Raw genomic sequence first — 24,087 nt, 5'->3', positions numbered from 1 at the left:
CAATATTTTTATTTTCCAGTTTGTTAGGAATATTTGAATAATAAATTTGAACTTGTGGATTTTACAGGATTTTTTTTGTTTTCATTTTATATACATTTTTTACTTTTCATTATTCTTTTTTTGGGGTTTGGTATTTTTATTGGCATAAATAAACGTAGTTGTTCTTAGATTTTTCTTTTTAATGCCATTGTACACTACAATTGAATGACATAGTTCTAATATATTATTGACCGGACTTTAAAACACATGGTATACCAAAGAAATTCACTAACAGGTATTATAACCAAAAGGTTAACATAAAACCAACAGAACGGCAACCCACTATTCTGGGCCTGGCAAAGTAACAAAGTGCCGAAAGTGACAAGTGACAATTCATAACAATTTTATTTATGTAGCACCAACATATTCTGCAGCACTTTACAATTCAAAGGGAACATGTACAAATAATATTAGATATTACAGAGGAACTCATAATAAGTTTCAAAAGATTTGACAATTGCTAAAAATTAACGATAATGGATGGAATTTATCAAAGGCATTGTGTCCCACTTTTATGGTGTAGAAAAATGGCAAATTATGGCGCAGGTCATATCTGCACTATTTACAAGTTTTGGTATGAAAAGTACCGTATTTTTCAGACCATAAGACGCACTTTTTCCCCCCCAAATTTGGGAGGAAAATGGGGGGTGCATCTTATGGTACAAATGTTACTTGCGGTGGTGGTGGAGTGGAATCGCAGGGCCCTCCCTCCTTCAGGAACGCAGCAGAAGAAGATGTGAGGCAGAGCGGCTGGGGCCGGGACCTGTGCCTGCCTGGGGCTAGGGCCGGTGTCGGGCTGTGAGCAGCGTCGGGCGGTAAAGCAGAGCGGCTTGCGCAGCTTTCCGGTGTGCACGGCCATCTTCCTGAGGCTGTGATCTACAGGAAAATGGCCGCCCGAGCCAACGCATGAGCAGACCATTTTCCTGTAGATCACAGCTCTAGGAAGATCGCCACGCACGCCTCACCGCCCGGCCCCAGCCACAGCATGGTACAGGCCCCAGTCACAACCCGGTACAGGCCCCAGCCAGAGGCCTCGGCATCAGCCACAGGCCCCGGCCTTAGCCACAGGCCCCAGGCACAGTCCTCGGCATCAGCTACAGGCCCCGGCCTTAGCCCCAGCCAGAGGCCTGGGCATCAGCCACAGGCCCCAGCCTCAGCCACAGGTCCCAGCACAGGAACCTGCCAGGCTAAGGGCCCCAGCCAGGCACAGGACCCACAGCATCTCAGCTCTTCTGCTGCAGCAGCCGCCGGGTTCCTGAGGGAGGGAAAGGAGGGCCCTGCGATCCTGCTTTACGGCCTCAACTCCCTGCTGCTGGAACACCAGCATCTAACATCCAGGGTCCGCAGCATTCCTCCACTTCCGCTGGCTTCCTGAGGGACCCTGCCTCCTGTGACCCTCGCTCCACCGCCCCCCAGGTAAGATACCTATTCAGACTATAAGATGGACCCCCATTTTATAAAAAAAAATTTTTTTTCTATTTTCCACCCCAAAATTTGGGGTGCGTCTTATAGTCCGAAAAATAAGGTAAGTGGAGTTTATCAGCCTTTCCTTTGGCCTACAAATTTACCAACATTTAGGCTATGTTCACACACATTGGGTTTTTCAGCGCATTTTGATGGAGATTTTTATTCAAATTTTCAGCTGCGTTTTGCAGTACCAGCAAAATCTATGAGAAACCAGAATTCTCTGTTCACACATCTTTTTTTTTTTTGCTGTGTATTTTGTGCCTTGGTTGGGTTTTTTGAAAATAGAGCATGTCACTTCTTTCAATGTTTTTTCAGCGTTTTTTCAGCGTTTTTCCACCCATAGGAATTAATGGGTGGTGAAAAAAATGCTGAAAAAACGCACCAAAAAAAGTAGGTAAATTTTTTCAGCATTTTTTCAGCGTTTTTGATGGCAAAATAGAATGGGGTTCTTTTTTTTCACAGAACTTTATGTACATGTATAAATAGAGACAGAAGGACAGTGAAAAAAACGCTGAAAAAACGCATCAAAAAACACAGCAAAACCTGAGTTTTTGATGCAGCTGATTTCCTGCCAGAGATCAGTCTTGCTGCAGATTTCTGACGTAAAAAAACACATGTGGGAACATAACCTTACTCTAAGAATTGGTACAAATTATTGTGCAAATCTTTATTGCTTTATCCGTCACAGATTTAAGTTTCTGGCACAAGTATAACCAAAGATACAGTACCCGAAATTTATTACAAAGTGTGGACATTGCTCTCTAGCACTATTTGGACTGGGATTTGAAACACCTGTCATATTAAATTCCCTCCATAACTATTATATCATAGATCTATAAAAAAAATTAAGACTTTCTCTGTACTAACCGACTATCATTCATTAGCAGTTCTGTTCCTTTACTCCATGAGAACTTGGGTTTTGGTGCTGCCTTTGGCTTACATTCAATGATAACACGACCTCCCTTGGCAGCCAATACCTGTTTCCTCATAGGATTTAGTTCAAAGGTTGGTGCTAAAGCTGGAAACAAAAAAATATCATGAACAAATCAACAAAGATTATTGATATCTTGTATCTACCTTCCAACTTCACCGAGTCCTTGTCTATCAGCTTGTGTCCTACTTCTCCACATGGAGCCCCTGCTATATAGCATCTTCTTCCACTACAATTTTCAGCCATTCTTAAAATAAGAACATTTTTCTTTTGATTATGGCTTGTTGCCTTGGATATTCACCATCACTGCAAGACAGAACATGAGCAGTGCTTGCAAGCTCTTTTCTATTGAGCTTGTAAGCATTGTTTTAAAGCTGGACAGGATTGATGGACAACACAGTTACCTCCTTGTCATGGCCAGCTTTAGCAAGCTTACAAGCTAAATAGCAGCGGGGGTCCGTGTCCTAGGCAGCAAGCTGAAAAAAAGAAAAGTGCTAGTATCTAAAGAACAGCTGCAAATTTTAATAAGTTTTAAGTGGCAAGTATGCTTGTTTTTACCAGCACTATCCAACAATATCCATCTATTAAGATGGGAATAACCTTTTAATTGTTTTAGCACATGTAAATATGCAATGTTACTTATGTACAAAAAAATGTGTAAAATAAATAATACTTTGTTATACAGCTTTTGTGACAGTTTTGTTGTGTTCTCCATTCATATACATGGCAGCTTACAAAATTCTGTGTGCAGTTTACTATGGAAGAAGTTGTACAGATTTTTTCTGTTTTTCAACTTGTGAAAACAACTCAAAAATAGAATTAACGAAAAATGGTTTTCAGGAAAAACTAAAAAGCATCACTCACCCAGTATCTTTAGTTCAGCATTTGCTTGAATAAGCCCATAGTGGTTTTCTGCTATACACTGATACATTCCAGCATGCAGCATAGTTAGTCCTCGGATCTTCAGTTCTCCTTTGCCATACTAAAAGAAAACATCATATCTAGCAAATCTGCAGATTCATTGAAAACATCAATGTATTCACTTATATTAAGGATTATGTAGAACTTACTGATTCTCCATTTTTTAACCATCTAATTGTAGGAATGGGTTTTCCTTTAGCAATACAAGGCCAGTGCAGATCACTGCCTATATCCCTTTCTGTATCATTGATATGTTCTACCCATTCAGGAGGAGCTACAAAGCAAAAGAGAAGAGTAATGATTATTCATTTCAAATGTATTTTGCAATGTCATGTCGCTTTCGTTTTCCATACTGTCTTTTATTCTCATACGTGTTCTATCTGTGTTTTTCACGGATAAAACATGTATCTATTAGGGGATGTGCCCACGGTCAGGAGCCGCTGCGGGTTTGAAGCGGCGTGTTTATGCAGTGTCAAACCCACAGTGGCCAGATGTTACAGCATAGTGGAGAAATCCCATGTCCACTATGTGTCTCTGTGCACCTGCAGATCACTCCTGACCATATGCACATACCCTTATAGTCTATAGGCATGTCCACAGAGAACATGTTCTGCAAAAGAGAAAACATAGACATGTCCATTATTGATACGACTTGATGATTCAATTCTCCCATTAATGTGAATGAGTCAGAGAGAAAAATGGATAGCACTCTGAGACCACCCATCTGTCTTTCGAATCCTGTCTGTTTTTCACTGAGCAGTTGAAGCTTTGATGAACCTATTTTTTAATATTCAGTACTATGCAAAAGTTTTAGGCAGATGTGGAAACGTTACTCAAAAGGGAAGTTGTTTCAAACATTTTAGTGAACTAACCACAGACCTTCTGTAGATTTAGGCTTCTACGAATCCTTCTATCTCTTCATGTAATTCCAGACAGACTTGATGATATTGAAATCAGGGCTCTGTGGGGGCCATATCATGACTTCCAAGACACCTTGTTCTTCTTTACGCTGAAGTTATTTCTTAATAACATTAGCTGTATGTTTGGGGTCACTACAGAATAAATTCAGAGCCTGTTGGAATCCTTCTTGATGGTATTGCATCATGGATAATTTTCTGCTTGTATTTCTCAGCAATGAGGACACCATTGATCTTGATCAAATACCAAACTCCATTTGCTGAAATGCAGCCCCAAACTTGTAAGGTAATTCCACCATGCTTCACTGTTGCCTGCAGACACTCATTATTAAACCGCTCTCTAGCCCTTTGCTAACAAACTGCCTTTTGTTACACCCAAATATTTCACATTTTGATTTATCAGTCGAGAGCATCTGCTGCCATATTTCTGCACCCAATTTCCCCTTTGTTCTTGCATCACTGAGTCACTTGGAACTGTTTTCATGTTGAAAGTATGATGTTTGGCCACAATTCTTCCATGAAGATCACTTATGGCCAGACTTCTCACAACAGTAAATGGGTGTAGCTGGGTCTCATTTGTTGCTGCAAGTTCTAAGTTGATGGCACTGCTGGACATCTTCCAATTTCAAAGGGAAGTAATATAATGTGTCTTTCCTGCACAAGACTTCCTTGGCCAACTACAGCATCTATAGATCCTAATTTTGCTGATTCCCTGATATATGCATGCCACAATATTACTTTTTATTTTGGTCTCTGTAGCCATACTGCTTATTCCGCCCTCTCCTCAAAAACTTTAACATATATATATATACGGTGTGTGTATATATATATATATATATATATATATATATTTAAATATTGGGTTTTTATTTGGTTATTTTGCTTGCCCTGTGCACCTTGTTTTAGAATCTTTTCTTAATTTCCAAAAATTTTGTCCACTACTGTTCTTTATTTATTTTAAAAAGCAAAGTCTAATGTAATAATGTTTTTGTCCATTTTAAAAACAAAATAAAATTAAAGCACTAACTTATCCTGCCCAATCCTTGATGGCTGATGCCAGAGAACAGTCGAAATGTCCACATAAAATTAGATCATCATCATGTATTTTGTGCTATTTAATATTTTACCCTGTATCTCTTACCCTGTTGGGGATTTTCTCTTGTAGGGCTGCTATTTAGCAATGGGTAAGCGTGCAATACCATGATTTGAACAAAGATTATAGGGGTTTATGTGCTGACACGATTATTATATACTTTGTTGTATGAACAATACATGTCTTTATAGACTTTTACTGTATGCAGCACTTAGACAACTATCCCACTAGGGGTTAAATACTGTGGCACTTTTTTTCTCTATTGTTATTTCTATTCTTTATGATTGTCTGATCTTAATATATTTATATATGCATCCCCACTTTTTATGCCGGGTTGTTCCTTGTTGTATGTCCCATGTCTTTAAGTGTTCAATAAAATATTTGCCTACTAATTATTGCCAAAAAAACTCCTGTGTTTTGTGGTAGCATGCATATTTGTCTTATGGAGTGGCATAAACTTCCACTTTTCCAATTTTTGGGACCTCACTTGGGGTAGAGTGTTTTTTTCACAATGAATCTTATGAATATATGGTTAATTATCTCTTACCCTGTACATATACATTTGCTTTGTGTGTATCCCTTCCTTTAATATTTTCTGCCTCACATTCATAAGTTCCTTCATCTTCAGGCTGAATATTAAATATTCTAAGCACAGCACCCGAGGCACTAACTTCAGCTGTAGTGGGCATTGGTTCATTCACTTTACGCCATCTGATGACAGGCACAGGACTAAAAGGACAAGACGAAAAATTATTTACTTATTATCCAACACATTTCATAAAGATGTACACAGAATATACCTACTTAGTCATTTTATTTTCCTCACCTCAAGCTTGAATGTAAGGCTCTTTTACTGAAGCATAGATTTATATATATATGCTCTATGAAAATTGTATATAAAACCAAATTATTTTGTTTTTGGAGTATCTGGAGAAAAAACAAGATGTGTAGTGCATATTGTACTACACAATAATCTACATACTGTAAATGTTTGGGTAGTATTTTGTATATTTTTTTATTTGAAATAATTGTGGATTCAATTCTAAAACGAATAATCTTTTATAGTGAAGCATATTTAAAAGGAAATGTAAAAAAATGCTATTTTGTGTCTTATCTCCCATCCATCATCCTGCTTCTTGCTAGCCTAGAGACAGTATGATCGGGTAGATGGAAGGGAGTAACACAAGACTATAGGACAGGACAACATACATGGCTTATTTGAAGTCTGTAAGTTTGACTAAATATAGTTCTGTTTAAAGGTTGTATAGACAAATATAGAAGATGTACTTAATCAAACATTTTGCAAATTTTCTCCAAATTTTATCGTAGATGATTTGGAGCAATTAAAAATGGTAGTCCATAGCCTTGCAGATTTGTTTCAGTTATCTTGTCATTAATGGTCAATTTAATTAACAATAAAGCTATCTTTGACATCACTTTGCTTTTAAATGGTTATTCTCAATTTGATTCTTGCGCAGCACACAGTTTTATAGTCTCCATACTTCCTGGTTTCTGGCAAGGCGGACACTCCTCCTTGAGTGACAGTTCTAGCGAATAGTAGAGATGTAGTAATAGTGGACCTTTAAAGCTCAGCACAAGTTCTGCTGTAACACATTCAGATATCAGTGGTTTGTTCTGAAGTCTACACTGTTATCACTATATTTACAGAGAGAAATATCAGGGCATTTGAACAAGCACACGACTCAGGACAGCAAGTTCAAGCCATGATTAGGAGATCTGCTCTTAATGCTGCCCATGGTGGGGGCTGGTGATTTTACAAGATTTTCAGAAACTGAAAGGGAGGGGCAGGGAGGTGAGCAGCTAACTGCTGTACAGAAACCAGTGGGCTGGAGAGAGATAGCTTGTATGTTAGGAGTTAACCCCTCTCCTGAAATGTAGCCTCTGTGCAAACTCAACCAGTGCCTGGGCAAGCACTAGGGACTGAGATACATGGAAACTAGCTGTACACTATGAAAGATAAAAGGTCTCTTTGCAGGAGAATGACGGCAGATAGAAAAAGGAAGTCAATTGCACACTTGCTTATTTTAATGCTGCCTAAATAACTAAAGCAATTTAATAACTTAATACTCCTTTAAAGTAAATTATGTATTTAATATCATACAGTGAAATCTAAGTGTCCATGCTAGTCCATCATATACACAGTAAATAATCTAATGACATATTAATGATCAAGTCTTATGATGAGTCCATTTTATCTCATTACCTTAAAGATACTATTCTTACACATATTCTACAGAATAAAATCCTAGTAAAATAAACCATAAACATATCTAATATGAGATATTTCTCAAACATTGCCCACACTATACAAGGTTGCAACCTATTATCAGTAACTATGTGGAATGCCTCAGCATGAAGAAGGAGAGCAGAATACAAAACAAAAATGAATTCAAAGAAGAGGTCAAAATATGTAATGAGGTGAGAAGACATGGCAAACTCAAAAATGGAATGGACTACCTAGTCTTGCCAAAACATGTTGTGCAAAAAGAATATTTGGTGAGCAATGCATACAGCAGTTCTGTAGATGGTTACTTTGCCATATAGGAAAAGCTGCAATGGATCTGCTTGTCATTTTCAGTTAACTTGCTAGTACAACACTTACTTTCCCAATGCAAAACACTCCAATGTCACATTTTGTTCTTTCAAAGCATAAGTATCTGAAAATGCAACTTGAATGTCCGCTGCATAGCGTTTTGAAGCTGAAAAACAATTCCAATGAAATGTCAAGTGTACAAAGCTATTAATGACTCCATCAAATATTTGACTGCTGAAGCTATTGTTAATGGAACATGTTTAACCATTTATCCTCCAGGGTAATTGATATATAGATAGACAGATAGAGATATATACATAGATGGATAAATAGATAGTCAGACAGAGAGAATACCAGTATTTGCCTTTGCATAATTCGGAATCTCAATTATCTATATTATATGAAATCTTACAAGTTAAATAGAATATTACATTCTTACAGAAAAACATGTGTTAATATGTACTCCCTCCAAGGAGAGTTGATCCCAAGGGTCATACCACATCTATGCAGCAGAGGAAATGTAGAAATTCAGGGACAGCAGAGGGGCTCCTGTACACAAAAAGGCTATGGACCGGTTTTCTGCAATAGCTCATCATACAACACCTTTATGAAATGTATTAATTCAGCCTCCTATGTGCATAGTTGGAAGCTATCTATTCAACACGAGTGTCAATTAAGAAACAAAACTGATGAAACGTACCTTCAGATTGTGGCAAAAGAGATGTAGAACTGCTAAACACACTTTTTGTAATTGAAGGACTGGAAACAAAACATGAGTAATTTCCTCTATCAGACTGTTCTACTTTTGCAATATACAGATTTCCATTTTTCTGCGTAATAAATTTACGAGAATCCATAGTAATGAAGTTTGGAAATTCATTTATAATCCATCTATAATTTAGGTCATCTAAACAAAAGAAAACAAACAAAACAAATAAATGATCTGAAATGATAGTGTTAGTGAAAACATTTGTAAAGTGAAAATTAAATGGAAAACAAACATGGTCAGATCTATTTAGAGCAAAGATCCTAACTAGTCATAGTAAAACCAAAATAATATTTTGGGAATGGATGATAAAAGGAGGGGAGGAGGTTATCCTATAATAGGAATACATTATCATTTCACATGACAGGTGATAAATGCTTGATTGCATTGTCATCACCACTGGGACCCTCGAAAATCACCAAGAAGAATGTCACAGCCCCACATCCAACAAACTAAATGATCGCAGTGATAAGTAGTGGGGCTAAAGACACAACCTCTAGGGACTTTCAGTGATCAGAGATTTATGACCTATCTTGTGGACTCAGGGGCAGGTGATTTTTGTATTTTTTCATTGATGAATTACAAGAGCCATGGCTCTATATTTCGATTGTCAACTCTAGATTTTTGCAAGAGTTGCCATTTTTATTGTTACTATTTTAGGTACATATACTTTATTGATTAACTTTTTCAGTAACAATTTTGGGTTAAGGAAAGAAACTGAATTCCAACATTGTGTAACGCCATATGCTATGCAGTATGAATATTATGTTCATTTTTTTTCTATGAATCAATTTAATTATTGCAACACCAAAAACACATATATATCATTTAATACATATATAGTTTTTAAATCATTTTAATATGTCTTCGAACTTTTGCTAAATCAAACTATGTTGCATGCAAAAAAAAATTTGTTTTGTCACATCCTCAGAGCCATTTCTGTTTCATGTTCATGTCAATTAAGCCGTATAGCGTTTTTTTTTTCTTACAGAGTAAGGCTATGTGCCCACGATGCAGAAATGCTCAGGATTTTTTCCTGAGCGTTTCTGCATCTCCCCTGGCAGAAAAAACGCATGCGGATTGTACATGCGGATTGTACATGCTTTTTCCTGCAAGGGACATGCGGATGTGAAGCGTTCTTCACTTGCATTTCCGCATGCGGGTTGTCAAGCGCTTTCCAAGCGATTTTAGCATCACTTGGAAAGGGCTTGACAACTTGGTCACACTATATAAATCCATGCAAACGGCATGGATTTATATAGTGTGACCTTAAAGAATGGTAAAAAATAAAAAAATAAATCTATACTTACCGATGGCCCCCGGAGTCTTGATTCGATGTGTCTCGGCTTGCCGGCAGCTCGCGGTACACTGCACTGAACGACCTGCCGTCACATGACTAAATGACGTCAGTGCAGGTCCTTCAGTCCACCACGATCTGCCAGCAAGCGAAGACAAGGGCAGCGGGGGCCATCAGAAGGTAAATATAATATTTATTTTTTATTTTATTCTTTTTTTTTACAGGTTCTATGGTACCCGGGTCCCCTGTGTGCACACAGCCTAAGTTGTACATTTTATTGGAACCAATTTTGAGCATATATACGGTATTTATTGACTGACTTTTGTTAATTTTAAGCATAGGGAAAGGGATAAAATTATAATTCTTCAGTGAGATAATGGTGTACACATACTAGATGCCTACATGTAATATTAAGTATTCCATTTGCCCAGACCCTTTATGGAGGTACAGTGAGTATGTAAGGACCTATGCAGATCTGTAATAAACAAAAAAACCTTTCTGGATTAAATAAAAAACAGTATAGGCGCAGTATGGGCCGATAGCAGGCCAATGGACCCATGGATATCACAGATAGTATAGTCCTAAATGTCACAACTAGCACCTTCCCTACACTTGTGCAAGCATACGCTTCTGAATAAAGGCCAAATCACCGAACAGTGACTACATTTGCAGTCTATCGCTGAAGTGTCCAACGAGAGTTCACATATTAATAGTAATATTTAATTAAAGTGACCTAGTTTAGACAACAACCCCAACTACTATGCCCTTTTACTGTAGACTGAGTTGATATAGGAGAGATTGCCATGGATAGAAACCTCCATGAACTACATCTTGGTTACAAAGTGGAGGTTTAACAATGCACACAAAGCAATATACAATTACTATACAATTCAAACTCTGACAAAATACCGTATTTTTCAGACTATAAGATGCACGTCAGGTTTAGACAGCAGATATTAGGAAAAACATTTTTCCTATTAATTAAAACTTCCCTGGTGGTGTAAAGTGGAGAGGTCATTATCACTAATTTTAATGCATTAGGGTAGAATAGGGAGGTAATAATTCTATTGCTCGCGTCTCTCTGCAGTGTTATACACACAACATAGCTCTGCTACATGCACATAATGACACACAAACAGCTCTGCTACATGCACATATACACACACAAACAGCTCTGCTACATGCACATAATGACACACACAAACAGCTCTGCTATATGCACATGACACACAAACAGCTCTGCTACATGCACATATACACATACAAACAGCTCTGCTATATGCACATATAGACACACAAACAGCTCTGCTACATGCACATATACACACATAGCTCTGGTACATGCACATATAGATACACAAACAGCTCAGCTACATGCACATAATGACACACAAAAAGATCTGTTACATGCACATATACACACACAAACAGCTCTACTACATGCACATAATGACACACAAACAGCTCTGCTACATGCACATAATGAAACACACACAGCTCCGCGTTCATGCACATAATGACACACACAAACAGCTCTGCTACATGCACATAATGACACACAAACAGCTCAGCTACATGGACATGACACACACAAACAGCTCTGAAACATGCACATAATGACACACACAAATAGCTCTGCTATATGGTCATAATGACACAAAAGCTCTGCTACATGCACATATACACACAGCTTTGCTACATGCACATAATGACACACAAACAGCTCTGCTACATGCTCATACAGACATACACATACACACACACACACATACATTACCACATTCTGCAGTTCCTGATCTGGACCTGTACGGAGGATGCAGCAGAAGAGCATCAGCAGGACCTTCCACTTGATTAAGTCAAGCATCTTTCAGGTCATGTGATCAGTCATATAACCTGAAAGGTCATGCAATTACTGTTAGGCTATGTGCCCACGATGCAGAAATGCTCCGGATTTTTTCCTGAGCGTTTCTGCATCTCCCTGGCAGAAAAAACGCATGCGGATTGTACATGTGGATTGTACATGCGGATTGTACATGCATTTTTCCTGCCAGGGACAAGCGGATGTGAAGAGTTCTTCACATGCATTTCCGCATGCGGGTTGTCAAGCGCTTTCCAAGCGATTTTAGCATCACTTGGAAAGTGCTTGACAACTTGGTCACACTATATAAATCCATGCAAAAGGCATGGATTTATATAGTGTGACAGTAAAAGAATGGTATAAAATAAAAAATAAATCTATACTTACCTGCTGATGGCCCCCGGAGTCTTGCTTCACTCCATCCTGGCTTGCCGGCAGCTCGCGGTACACTGAAGGACCTGCCGTCACATGACTCTGACATCATCGCAGGTCCTTCAGTCCACTGCGATCTGCCAGCAAGCGAAGACAAGCACACCGGGGGCCATCAGAAGGTAAGTATAATATTTATTTTTTATTTTATTCTTTTTATTACAGGTTCTATGGTACTCGTCTCCTCTTCTCCAGACCCGGGTACCATCCGCACATTGGAACGTTTGGATTCCGCATGTACAGATCCAGTGATGCGGATTCCATGCGTTCCAATGCAAGTCAATGGTGGCGAAAAGGCAGCACTTCCGCAAAATAATTGGCAGTGCTGCGTTTTTTTCCGCAATGATAACCCGCAGTGGAAATTTCCGCAGCATGTGCATAGCACATGCGGATTATCATTGGGGAACATGGCAGGCCTTCTACTATGTGTTTAAGCGTTTCTGCAGCGTTTTTGCCGCTGCGGAAACGCTTAAAAAACGCATCGTGGGCACACAGCCTTACAGAAGGTCCTTCAGATGCTCAGCTTCTGCAGCCTCCATTCCCATAGGTAAGCTTTCTCTTCTGCTCTGCACTGATCAGATTAGTGCAGAGCAGGCGGAGAGACAGCAGCTCTCTCTGTGATTAGGGAGGACGCAGTATCAGTGTTCTCCATCACAGGAAGCTGCCTCCGGACTATAAGACGCATACACTTTTTAACAAGAGTTTTTCTTGCTAAAAAATTTGTCTTGTAGTCTGAAAAATATGGTACATAAAGGTTACAATGACTATGAATACTTATATATATATACAATATACGTAACTATTTCAGAATATACAGGGGCTTGCAAAAGTATTCACTCCTTGGCTTTTTACCTATTTTGTTACATTACAACCTGTGTTTGAATATTTTTGTAATCCGATTTGTGTGTGATGCATCAGCACTAAATAGTCTAAGTTAGTGAATTGAAGAGAAAAAATATAGGCATAAATTAAATTTATGGGATCAAATAACTAAAAATTGGCATGTGCATATTTTCACCCCTTTTGCGATGAAGCAATTACCTTCATAAGTCACATGCTTAGTGAAAGGAAGTCCACCTATATGCAATTTAAGTGAACATGTCTGTCAGTATATACACGCCTTTTCTGAAAGGCCATTAAGAAAGAGACACTACTAACCAAAAAATATCAAGAAGATCAAGTAGATCGTCAAACAAGTCAGGGACAAAGTTGTTGTGAAGTACAAGTCAAGGTTGAGGTATACAAAAATATCTCAATCTCTGATGATCCCCCGCAGCACTATGAAATCCATTATCATCAAATGAAAAGAACATGGCACCACAACAAACCTGCTGAGAGAGGGCCACCTCCTAAAACTCTCAGCCAAGGAGGGCATTAATCAGAGAAGTAGCGCAGAGACCAAAGGTAACCCTGAAGGAGCTGCAGTTTCCAAGCAGAGACTGGAGTATCTGTCCATACGACCACAATAATCTGTACACACTCTTTATTGAAGAGTGGGCAGAAAAAGCCTTTACTTACACACAAAAATTGTAAGGTTCGTTTTGAGTTTGCCAAAATACATGTTGGAGACTCCCCAGGAAGGTGCTGTGGACAGATGAGACCAATATTGAACTTTTTGGTCACCAAGGTAAATGTTATGTTTGGCGCCAAACCAACACAGCTCATCACCCCAAGAACACCATCCCCACAGTGAAACATGGTGGTGGCAGCATAATGATGTGGGGATGTTTTCGACAGCAGAGACAGGAAAAAATGGTCTGAGTCGAAGTAAAGTTGGATTGTGCGAAATACAGGGATATTCTGATTTCAGTCTGTCAGTGATTTGAGATTGGGACGGAGGTTCACCTTCCAACAAGACAATGACCCAAAGAATACTGCTAAAGTAACACTTTTAAGGCGAAATATGTAAATGTTTTGAAGTGGCCTAGTCAAAACCCAGACCTTAATCCAATTGAGAATCTGTGGTCAGACTTTAAGATTGCTGTTCACCAGAGGAAACCATTTAAGTTTAAAGAGCTGGAGCAGTTTTGCCTTGAGGAATGCGCAAAAATCCCAGTGGCAAGATGTGGAAAGTTCATGGAGACTTATCCAAAGCGACTTGCAGCTAAAATTGCTGCAAAAGGAGGCTCTACAAAGGATTGACTTTAAGGTGGTGAATAGTTATGCACACTGAAGTTTTCAGGTATTTTGTCCTATTTGTTATTTGATTCACAATAAAAAACCAAAAGTTCACAGTTGTAGTCATGTTCTTTATATGAGCTGATGTAAACCCTCCAAAAAACAGTAAAATTCCAGGTTGTGAGGTAGCAAAACATGAAAAATGCCAAGCGGGTGAATACTTTTGCAAGCCACTGTAGTTCATATTTTTTGTGTCAGGCCTTCTCTAGGAGGACATTTATGTTTTGTGCTATAGCAGAAGGGGGTTTCAGTTCCTGTGAAATCAGTACTGCCTAGAACTCTGCATAACCTTTACGGTTTCCAGCCTCTTAGAAGAGTGCCAAGGTTTCATCTTCAAAGGCTAGCACACTGCAGACTGATGGAAGTGAGCAGATAATCTTCTCTCAACAGATATACCTTATCTGTGTTAAAGGCAGTGCAATGACAAGAATAAGAATACAGCAAGGCAAATCTACCTGTATTACAATTCATTTTCACATGTGACATAGAATTATCTGGCATTTCGCTTGCCACATTATAATGACATTGTAGGACTATAAATGAAGATTTACAGATTCAGATTTTTAGAGACAGTTATGAAAAGAAAAGAATAATCTGCTATTTTAATTATTTTACTGGAGCCACATTCAATTATTTAAAATGTAATTTTGCTATGTATTTGGAAGTAGTTTGTACATTCATTTTATACACTGTGCCCCTCATAAGGTATTAAAAGACCTTGAGAAGGGCATCTTTACATATTAACACATTAGTTTTATTGCTGATTTCTCCTTTAACTGGGATTGATATATTAGCTGCAGTTATAGGGAAAATTCAGTCTACTGTCTGCATAGCAAAGCTGAGTGGGCTTTCTAGGACTCAGCAGCTTCTGCTCTTTCCATACACTCAGTGGTTACATGATCACTGGGTCATGAGGAGGAAGCAATGTTAGTGTTTTCTATGCTGTATACACAACACTAGTTTAGCAAGTCAAATATGGGAATAAACCATTTCCTCCATCTTTACTGTGGTACGGCCATATCTGACAGTTGGCTCCTCATTCTCCCAGCTACACAATCTCATGCTAGCAGCATTCTCTGCATTGACATTTTATGACGTCAGTGCAAAGCAATGTATGGACCACCCAGACTTTTAAAGTCTATGGGCAGTCTGGAACTGGTTAATGCACTCCCAGTATTTAGGCTCTATGTCGTAGGGTATCGTAATAGATTTCTCACATAGGTGGATCGATCTTTACTGTACCTTTATATGCCTCTGATTTCATACAGATACATACTGTACAAAGGTTCTTTGCAGGATCCATGCAATAAAAATCAGACAGATTTTTTGGGTGCATTTCAGGGAATGATGCCTTCTAATCCGCAGTACTCCCTATTTCAAGCTATTTGCAACCATTACACTGTGATTCAATCCATATACCATGCCATATATATTCCCTCTTGGGAAGAATGGAACACAGATGGTGGTGGATTCAACCCCTCATTCGGGAACAGCGATGAACATATATTATATTTATCTATATATATATATAGATTTTCTTAATCTACAATATATGTGGTTAAATACTTATGTAGGATTGCTATTATCTGTTCCTTCTCCCATGTTGATAGATATATATATATATATATATATATATATATACAGTATATACATAATTTTTTCCTTCCCTCTTTTTTCTTTTCTCTTTTTTCTTTCTCTTTTTTCTTCCCTCTTCTCTTTTTCTTTTTTCCCTCTTTCCCTTCCCTTCCTCCCCCTTTTTTTCCCCCTCCACTTTTCCCTCTTTCTTTTTTATCCCCCAATTTAAACACTTTCATGCGTCTTTTAATAGCACTGCAGTTGGGAATAGGATTTGTTTGGGTCTGCCCTCAGTTTTTCCCATAAACAAAATGGCCGCTTGGGTGTGCGCGTGCGCACTGAGTCTCCATACCGCTGCTGTCACCGAAGGCATCCCTACGATGCGACACGGGTGCTGACTTCACAGGAAACTTTTCCTTGACCCGCGCCGTCATCGCGATGGCCGGAAGTGACATGCGGGCGGCTGGGGATCCACTGCGCATGCGCCGATACCGGCGGAAGAACACTGCAATCGCACTAGAGATGGTGATATATAAGGATGCAAAAACACATACACACCACACCGCCCCCCGAGGAAGCCCACCACGTGAAACGCGCGTCGGGGTGACGATTGCAGTCGGACACACATCTGTGCCATGGGTAAGCCCCATTCTTTCAATATAACAGTTTGAGAGCTTTACGGTTTGGTACTATCAATTTACACGTACCATATATCCCCCTGGTGTGCACTTGCCCTATGGGATACCTTATCTCTCGATGCTATTAGGATGTATTTACATATATGAAATATTAGCACACTGGTTGCTGGTACTCAGTTACCTATATGATATAGTTGGCATTTTGATGGATTGTGCCCCTCTGTGATTTTTTCACATATTCTTCACCTCATATCAATTGATTAAATTTACTGTTTTTCTTCTATTTTTAATGCAATTCAATAAAAAATATATTTTTAACTTAATTCTGAGTGTATTGGCAGTATTTTGGGGTTGACCATTCAGAAATATAGGTTGATAATGTTGGGAGGTATAGAAAACCTCTTTCTCTATATGGTATCATGAGACTCAAATATACCCACAACTTTGGTTCTATGTTTCCATATACCAATTTCCATGCTATTGCAAATAAATTGCTATTTTTTTAAAGACACTTGCAGAAAAAGTCTGTGTATACATACAGTACGTTTATAGCTTAGCAAAGATCTAGAAATTTTACAAGCAAAATGATAAGACAAATATTACATTCTGACAGTCCTCAAAAATGTTACATGACACAAGTCAGACCACATCTACACAGTGCAGTTTTGGTGCAATTAGTGCCTGCATTTTCTTAGCCAACAGTATAAGCACATGGTAATGGAGATCTGGGAGGAGTAACATTTTTAGAGAGAAGGACAGGGCCAGACTCCCTACAGTGAGATCAAGATAGTTTTTGAAAAGGCACAATTCTAGGAAAATCAGGTGAGATGCAATCTGTTTTTAACTGCACGGATCATCACCTGGAAAGTGTGGAGGTGGGTCACAGATCAGCATTACTCCAGTTCCTTCCTTCACTTTCACTGCTGGGCGTTCTTCTACTGGATATGGATCTAAATCTGTGTGTAAAAAAACAACAACAAAAAAACAACCATAATTCCATACTATTCAAGAACACAGACAATTCGGCTTTAACAAAATAGTTCAATTGTATATAATTTTTTGAAAATATTGGAGCCGTGTAACTTTTTGCCACAATACTGCCACATTTCTACATTGCTCTCTGACATAATTGGCATAGGTAATTTAACCCTCCGTCACATACAATATCGGTTCTAGCGAGTTCACATACAATGTGACTGTCAGGCGCAGGCTAGAAAAATACCTATAATATCTAATGTTTGCAATTTCAGTGCTCTAAAAGTAATCAGTGACCTTCATAGGGATGTAAGAGACTACACATAATCAGGTGCAAAAAGAACCATTTACTTAACATAAAACGAATAACTCTGAAATACAAACATTTCAAAACTCCCGCCAAATAAATGAGATGTGCATGTCAGGCCTATTGTATGTGACGGAGGGTTAAAGAAGCACTCCCATCAAAATTTTTATCCTCTTAATATATTGCAATTATCATATTATATAGCACTATGTTCTTACAATTGCTCATTTTGCCTTTCTACCCAGTTAATTCTTCTCTTTTTCATTAGGTCTATGACATCACATAATTAAAAACTGACTAGCTGAGTCTTTCTAAGCTCTATGTAGAAACAGCAAGTCTATTTTCCCTGCATAAGTCATGAGGCACTGCAAAAGTCCCTGGCAGAGGGGAGGAGGGAGCAGCTGGGTCAGGAATTGAAGAGGGAGATGATAAACGCAGGGACAAGAGACTTCCTGTTTCTACATTCAGCAGAGAAAAGAGAAGAATTAGTTGGGTAGGAAGGCAAAATGAGCAATTGTAAGTGCACAGTGCTATATAATATGATGACTGCAATATATTAAAATAAAAACTTTGATGGGAGTGCTTCTTTAAGTGGCATAAACAATACAAAGTTACCATAAAACATAGTATTCAAGCATTTACTGAGAAGTAGGTATTTAACCCCAATGGCGGATACCTGTCAGTATAAAAGACTACACAAATTCTATCCAACAGATATCTCTTATTGATTAGTGTCACTAGTGTTAGCTCCGGGGCAGTCTGTCTGCAGATGCAAACACCCAATATTGGAATAATTTACCTTGTGCACAGCAAGCAAGGAGCAATGAAGGTTTCTTTTCACCACATGAACACTAGAAACCCCAACAATCACAAAACAAAAAGGCTGCCGCAGGGGTGGGATTCAGCCGGCTGTCCCCGGTTCGATGGAACCGCTTGTTAGTAGAGCAGCCGGTTCCCCGAACCGGGGAGTTTCAGCTCAGTGACGGTGCGTACCGCTAATGGCAGCAGGCCACGCCACTGCTATGTGAGTCGGTGGGCTTCTTAGCAGCAGGAGAGGGAGGTTGAGGCGGCGGAGGAGCGGTGCACATGCGGTAGCCGCTGCTGCAGCTACCGCGTGTGCCTGCTGGAAAAGGGAAATGAATATTCCTTCTTCTCCACTCCCATGGACGTGGAGAAGAGGGAATATTCATTCTCTTTAGTAGCGGGCACAGAGGAGTGCTGAGAAGCGGCTCCTGCTGTCAGTGCCCGCTGATAAAGAGAATGCATATTCACGCTTCTCCACGCCTTTAGTCCCAGGGTGGAGAAGAGTGAATGTGCCGGCAGCAGCAGCTCACCTCGGCATCTGAGAGTGCGCGCTGCTCAGATGCCGACCTGAGCTGCTGCCAGACAAGACACAGCGCTGGAGCAAAGGTAAGGAAGGAAGGTGAGTATAAGTGTTTTTATTTTTATGTGTGCAGTGATGGGACCATACTATGGAGGATGAAGAGGTCATACATACCATGATTGGGGAACGAGGAGGCCATGCATACCAGGATTGGGGGAAGAGGAGGCCATACATACCAGGATTGGGGGATGAGGAGGCCATACATACCAGGATTCTGGGATGAGGAGGCTATACCTACCAGGATTGGGGGATGAGGGGGCCCACACATACCAGGATTGGGGGATGAGGGGGCCCACACATACCAGGATTGAGGGATGAGGAGGCCATACATACCAGGACTGGGGGATGAGGAGGCCATGCACACCAGATTTGGGGGATGAGGGGTGCCATACATACCAGGATTGGGGGATGAGGAGGCCATACATACCAGGATTGGGGGATGAGGATGCCATGCACACCAGAATTGGGGGATGAGGGGAACCATACATACCAGGATTGGGGGATGAGGAGGCCATGCATACCAGGATTGGGGAGATGAGGGGGCATGCATACCAGGATTGGGGGATGAGGGTGCCATGCTTACCAAGATTGGGGGAATGAGGGGTGCCATATGTACCAGGATTGGAGATGAGGGGTGCCATACCTACCAGGATGGGGAAATTTACCAGTAGCTGCTGCATTTCCCACCCTACGCTTATACTCGAGTCAATACGCTTTCCCAGTTCTTTGTGGTAAAATTAGGTACCTCGGCTTACTGTTTTACTGCGCCTCTACTTGTATATGTTTGAGGAAAAGGTGTGAATAAATGGGCGCAGCTTAAAAAGGGTGTGGCTTTAAAAATGGGTGTGGTTTTCCCAGACACAAACACAGAACCTGTTGTTAAAAATTTGAATCCCACCCCTGGGTTGCCGTAAGTAACACAACTTCTTCACTTGGTTGGAGCAGTGTTGCAGTTCTCCGCACAGTGCAGGATTGGCACTGTGTACAGAAGATGCTGTATCCCTTTCCTTGTCATGATCCTTATTGGTCCCAGCAAGAAATTACACTGGACAGACTCTGTAAACACAGTGGGGAAAAAAGAGGTCTCCGCTTCCCAGAAAAGGTTGGTGTAAGACATATTGTTGCTTGCCCAAAGTGAAGAAATCTTGGCTTGTGAGAGGGAACATATTACTTATCCAAAGTCCAATCAGTCTCTTCTTTGTGTGTTTTTGGAGATACGTAAGCAACACCTCTTCCACTCACAGTTATCTATCTGAAGAACTGTGGGTAAAGCATCGCTCACTCCGAGATCTCAGAGCCCGTTGCTGCTGGCATTGTAGGAGTCCCAAAGGTCAATCCTCAAAGTGACCCCTCTTTTATGATCTTTTCATATTTAATCCCTTCTTTCTTCACCAGTTTTATTAGTATTTGTTGGATATTATGTTCAGCTATATAAGAACAATATTGTAACAAATAAAAGGTCCATTACATATCTAATTGATCTAATATCGAATTGAGAGCATGTTTGATTCAGACCAGTGACTCTTGAATAGATTGGAACATCATGGTTCATTCCTGTTCTATGGCACGCAGTGCATGTTCTATAATGCCGAAGCAATGTGCCATTTCCATGGCAACAATCATCCGGGAGCACTGCCAATAATCTCATTCTGCAATATATTTCACATATTCCTTAAACCTTAAAAGGAATCAGAGCACTAGAGCTCAATCAATTTCCCACCTGTTCCTTCTTTCTTCCCAAGTGTTTTGTGCGTCCTATAATAAAATTCACTGCACTTTGCATCATTTGCTAAAGAAAATGCGGAGGTCAATTACACAGGTCTACAAAATTTTTTTTACAGGTGCCAAAGTTATTTCACTGTATTTAGGGTATTTTGAGGATGCTGAATTCAAAAATCCCATTTCTTTTGCAGAATTGGTTCTAGTTTTTGAGATAATTCATCCATGTAAATAATGCATTCCCCCAATGTGACTTGTGTGTGATAACAACTTAATTCTCTGTAATCAACTAAAGACACTGCTGTATTGTCAGTGTGCCACAACTCCATTGATATTTATGTAGCCTTGATCTGTAGTGCCATTCTTCTGATATCTGCATTTAATGTGTCTGCAAGTGCACTACTGGGCGTATAAGTGCACTTTCTGTCCATAGCTCCCCTGCTATCCACTCTGCCACTGGTTGATTGCTGTTACTGAGCACTGTGCACTGTCTGACCACGGAAAGTCCTGTACATTGAAGTTTGCAGTGTTAGATCTTTCTTATTCAAACAGAACAGGATGCAGCAGAGATGTGTCTGTCGCACATAGCACAAATGTAGCAGATTCACATCATACACTGAAGCCTCTCTGCGCTTTCAATCAATCAACGGTGGGCGGTGCCAGACAGAGAACAATCGTGGAAAAATTGACTGCAAGTGCGCAGGATATGCCCACTTGCAGCTAAAATTAAAGATAAACCAAAGATTTCTCAAAAATGGCAGCCACATATCCAGACTAAATAGGTATCATCACACTAGCCTATACAGCAATATCATTAATTGACAATGTCAAATTAAGCTGACAGGTTCCCTTTAAACCATTTACTAATATTACTAAATAACTAAAAAGACTGGAATTAAAATAAGCGTTTTCCTTAACTTACACGGTATGCTATTTTAGGTGAGGGAAATAAGTGGCAGCCATGTATGTACAACTTTATGTATAATATATAGTATAACAATAAAAAAGGCGCACAATAGATTTTTTTTAAGTATTGGTATGGACAAGAATAAAAAAAAGATATTTAATAACCCAAAAATAAAAACTGCATTAGTTATATCCATTAAAAGCAAACAGTTATATACTTACGTCCAAAGTTTAGGCTGGCTTCCATACTCTTCACTGTTCCATAATCATTAGAAACTATGCAAATATATTTCCCCGAATCTTTTGATTTTTGTGGATCGTTGATAACAAGGTTTCCACCTATCATGCTGTATTTTGTACTGTATTGTGGATTTAGAAAATCAATTTCCCAGTTGTTGTATCTCCATCTAAAATAAATAACGCAAGCCAATATAGTAAAAATGTTCAGCAGTATGTGTAACTTATGCATATACAGTAGGTAAAATCAGTAAAATGTATTGTATATTTACAATGTATCATCTCTCTCTATTTACCTGTAGATGGGAGTGGGGTTTGCTCTGGCTCTGCAGTTCATTGATATCTTCCCATCTGTAGATTCTTGTGGGTGAATAGTGTCGATAGGTTGCTCTTCAAAAACTGGTCCATATCGTTTTCCTTCTTCTATAATACATAACACATGGACAGTATATATATTTTATAGAAGAATTAATAGGACTGAAGTGGCAGACAAAATGTAGATTTCGGTAAAATCATCACCTCTTAAAATAGGGATAGGTCAACATACAGAGTATATCATAAAAGCATAAGAATATACAGATTATAATGTAAATACACACAAGCTGTCCTAATGTGACTTGCATCCTTATTTAACAGAATTTGTAACAAGTTATGACTTAGTGCCAAAAATGTTTGGGTAATTCAGTTCACTCTTATGACTAAAGACCAAATGGTTAGAACTAGTGATCAAGAGGATATGTAGTTAAGAGGAGCTTATACATTGAAAATACAGTCCTATCTGCAGTCAGTATGTTAAATAGGTTGTCCACTACTTTCACATTGATGGATTATCTGTCATGGGTTTACCGTGACAGAGAAGGGCCAGAAGACCACAGCGTCATATTTCACGTGCTTCTACACTGATTAGAAGAACTTCTCCATCATGTTAAAAGGTGCAAGTTTATGTTAGCAGTGCAGGGGTTAAACTGTTCAGCTTACAGTCTCTGAAGGTTCCTGCTTTGATGATCTTAGCTGTTCAGTATTGGCCACTGCCCTCTCCTATATATACTCGCCTCTGGCAGTCTGGATTGCCAGTGTTAGTTTCATACTGCCTGGTGTGGAGTGGAGGAGTCGGTTGTTGGTAGAAGATAGTGATGAGCGAGAGTGCTCGTTTAACCCTTTCGCAGAGCATGCTCGGGTGCTTTTCGAGTATCTTCAGGGTGCTCGTACATTAAGTCCCTGCGTCTGCATGATTTATGACTGTTAGTCAGCCTCAACACATGTGAGGATTCCCTATCAAACAGGCAATCTCTGAATGTGTTGAAGCTGACTAACAGGCATAAATCATACAGACGCAAGGACTCGAACTTAATATATGAGTACATCGAAGATACTCAGAAAGCACCCAAGCGTGCTCGGGGAAAGGGTTAAACGAGCAAGCTCGCTCATCACTAGTAGAGGCGTTTTTGGCATGTTGATCTGTGACTGTTGCTTGGTGTTTCGGCTGTGTGCAATTCCTCATCCTCTCCTATTTGGTTTTCTTTCATTTCTCCCCGGGGTTCCTCTCTGTTGTCTGTGAGTGCACATTTGTATGATTGGTATTTTCATTTATGCCTGTACGTCCTCTCTTGTTGCATGCCCCGGCCGATCAGACATTGATGACCTATCCTAAGTATAGGTCATCAATGTAAAAGTAGTGGATAACCGCTTTAACCCCTTAAGCCCCGAGGGTGGTTTGCACGTTAATGACCAGGCCAATTTTTACAATTCTGACCACTGTCACTTTATGAGGTAATTACTCTGGAACGCTTCAACAGATCCCCCTGATTTTGAGACTGTTTTTTCGTGACATATTGTACTTCATGATTGTGGTAAAATTTCTTCGATATCACTTGCATTTATTTGTGAAAAAAATGG

At 39.6% G+C, this 24,087-nt stretch overlaps 1 protein-coding gene across 3 annotated transcripts in view; it reads right to left on the bottom strand.

Moving 5' to 3' along the window:
• The window catches only part of CNTN1 (contactin 1), a 256,807-nt gene that overhangs the window by 61,707 nt on the left and 171,013 nt on the right, over window positions 1-24,087 (bottom strand). For all 3 annotated transcript variants that reach the window (XM_073652006.1, XM_073652004.1, XM_073652005.1), the window contains 9 exons: window positions 22,488-22,614; window positions 22,177-22,361; window positions 17,524-17,619; window positions 8,623-8,829; window positions 7,992-8,088; window positions 5,916-6,097; window positions 3,508-3,632; window positions 3,302-3,419; window positions 2,374-2,524 (listed from right to left, as the gene is read on the bottom strand). In XM_073652006.1, the coding sequence (XP_073508107.1) occupies window positions 2,374-2,524; window positions 3,302-3,419; window positions 3,508-3,632; window positions 5,916-6,097; window positions 7,992-8,088; window positions 8,623-8,829; window positions 17,524-17,619; window positions 22,177-22,361; window positions 22,488-22,614 (1,288 nt within the window). The remainder of the gene's footprint in view (window positions 1-2,373; window positions 2,525-3,301; window positions 3,420-3,507; window positions 3,633-5,915; window positions 6,098-7,991; window positions 8,089-8,622; window positions 8,830-17,523; window positions 17,620-22,176; window positions 22,362-22,487; window positions 22,615-24,087) is intronic.

This window comes from Phyllobates terribilis, unplaced genomic scaffold, assembly GCF_046119375.1.
Source record: "Phyllobates terribilis strain yellow unplaced genomic scaffold, ASM4611937v1 Scaffold_11__3_contigs__length_659146591, whole genome shotgun sequence".
Classification (NCBI taxonomy): domain Eukaryota; kingdom Metazoa; phylum Chordata; class Amphibia; order Anura; family Dendrobatidae; genus Phyllobates; species Phyllobates terribilis.
The sequence above is the reverse complement of the archived record's forward strand: the minus strand, read 5'-3'. Positions and strand labels throughout refer to the sequence as shown.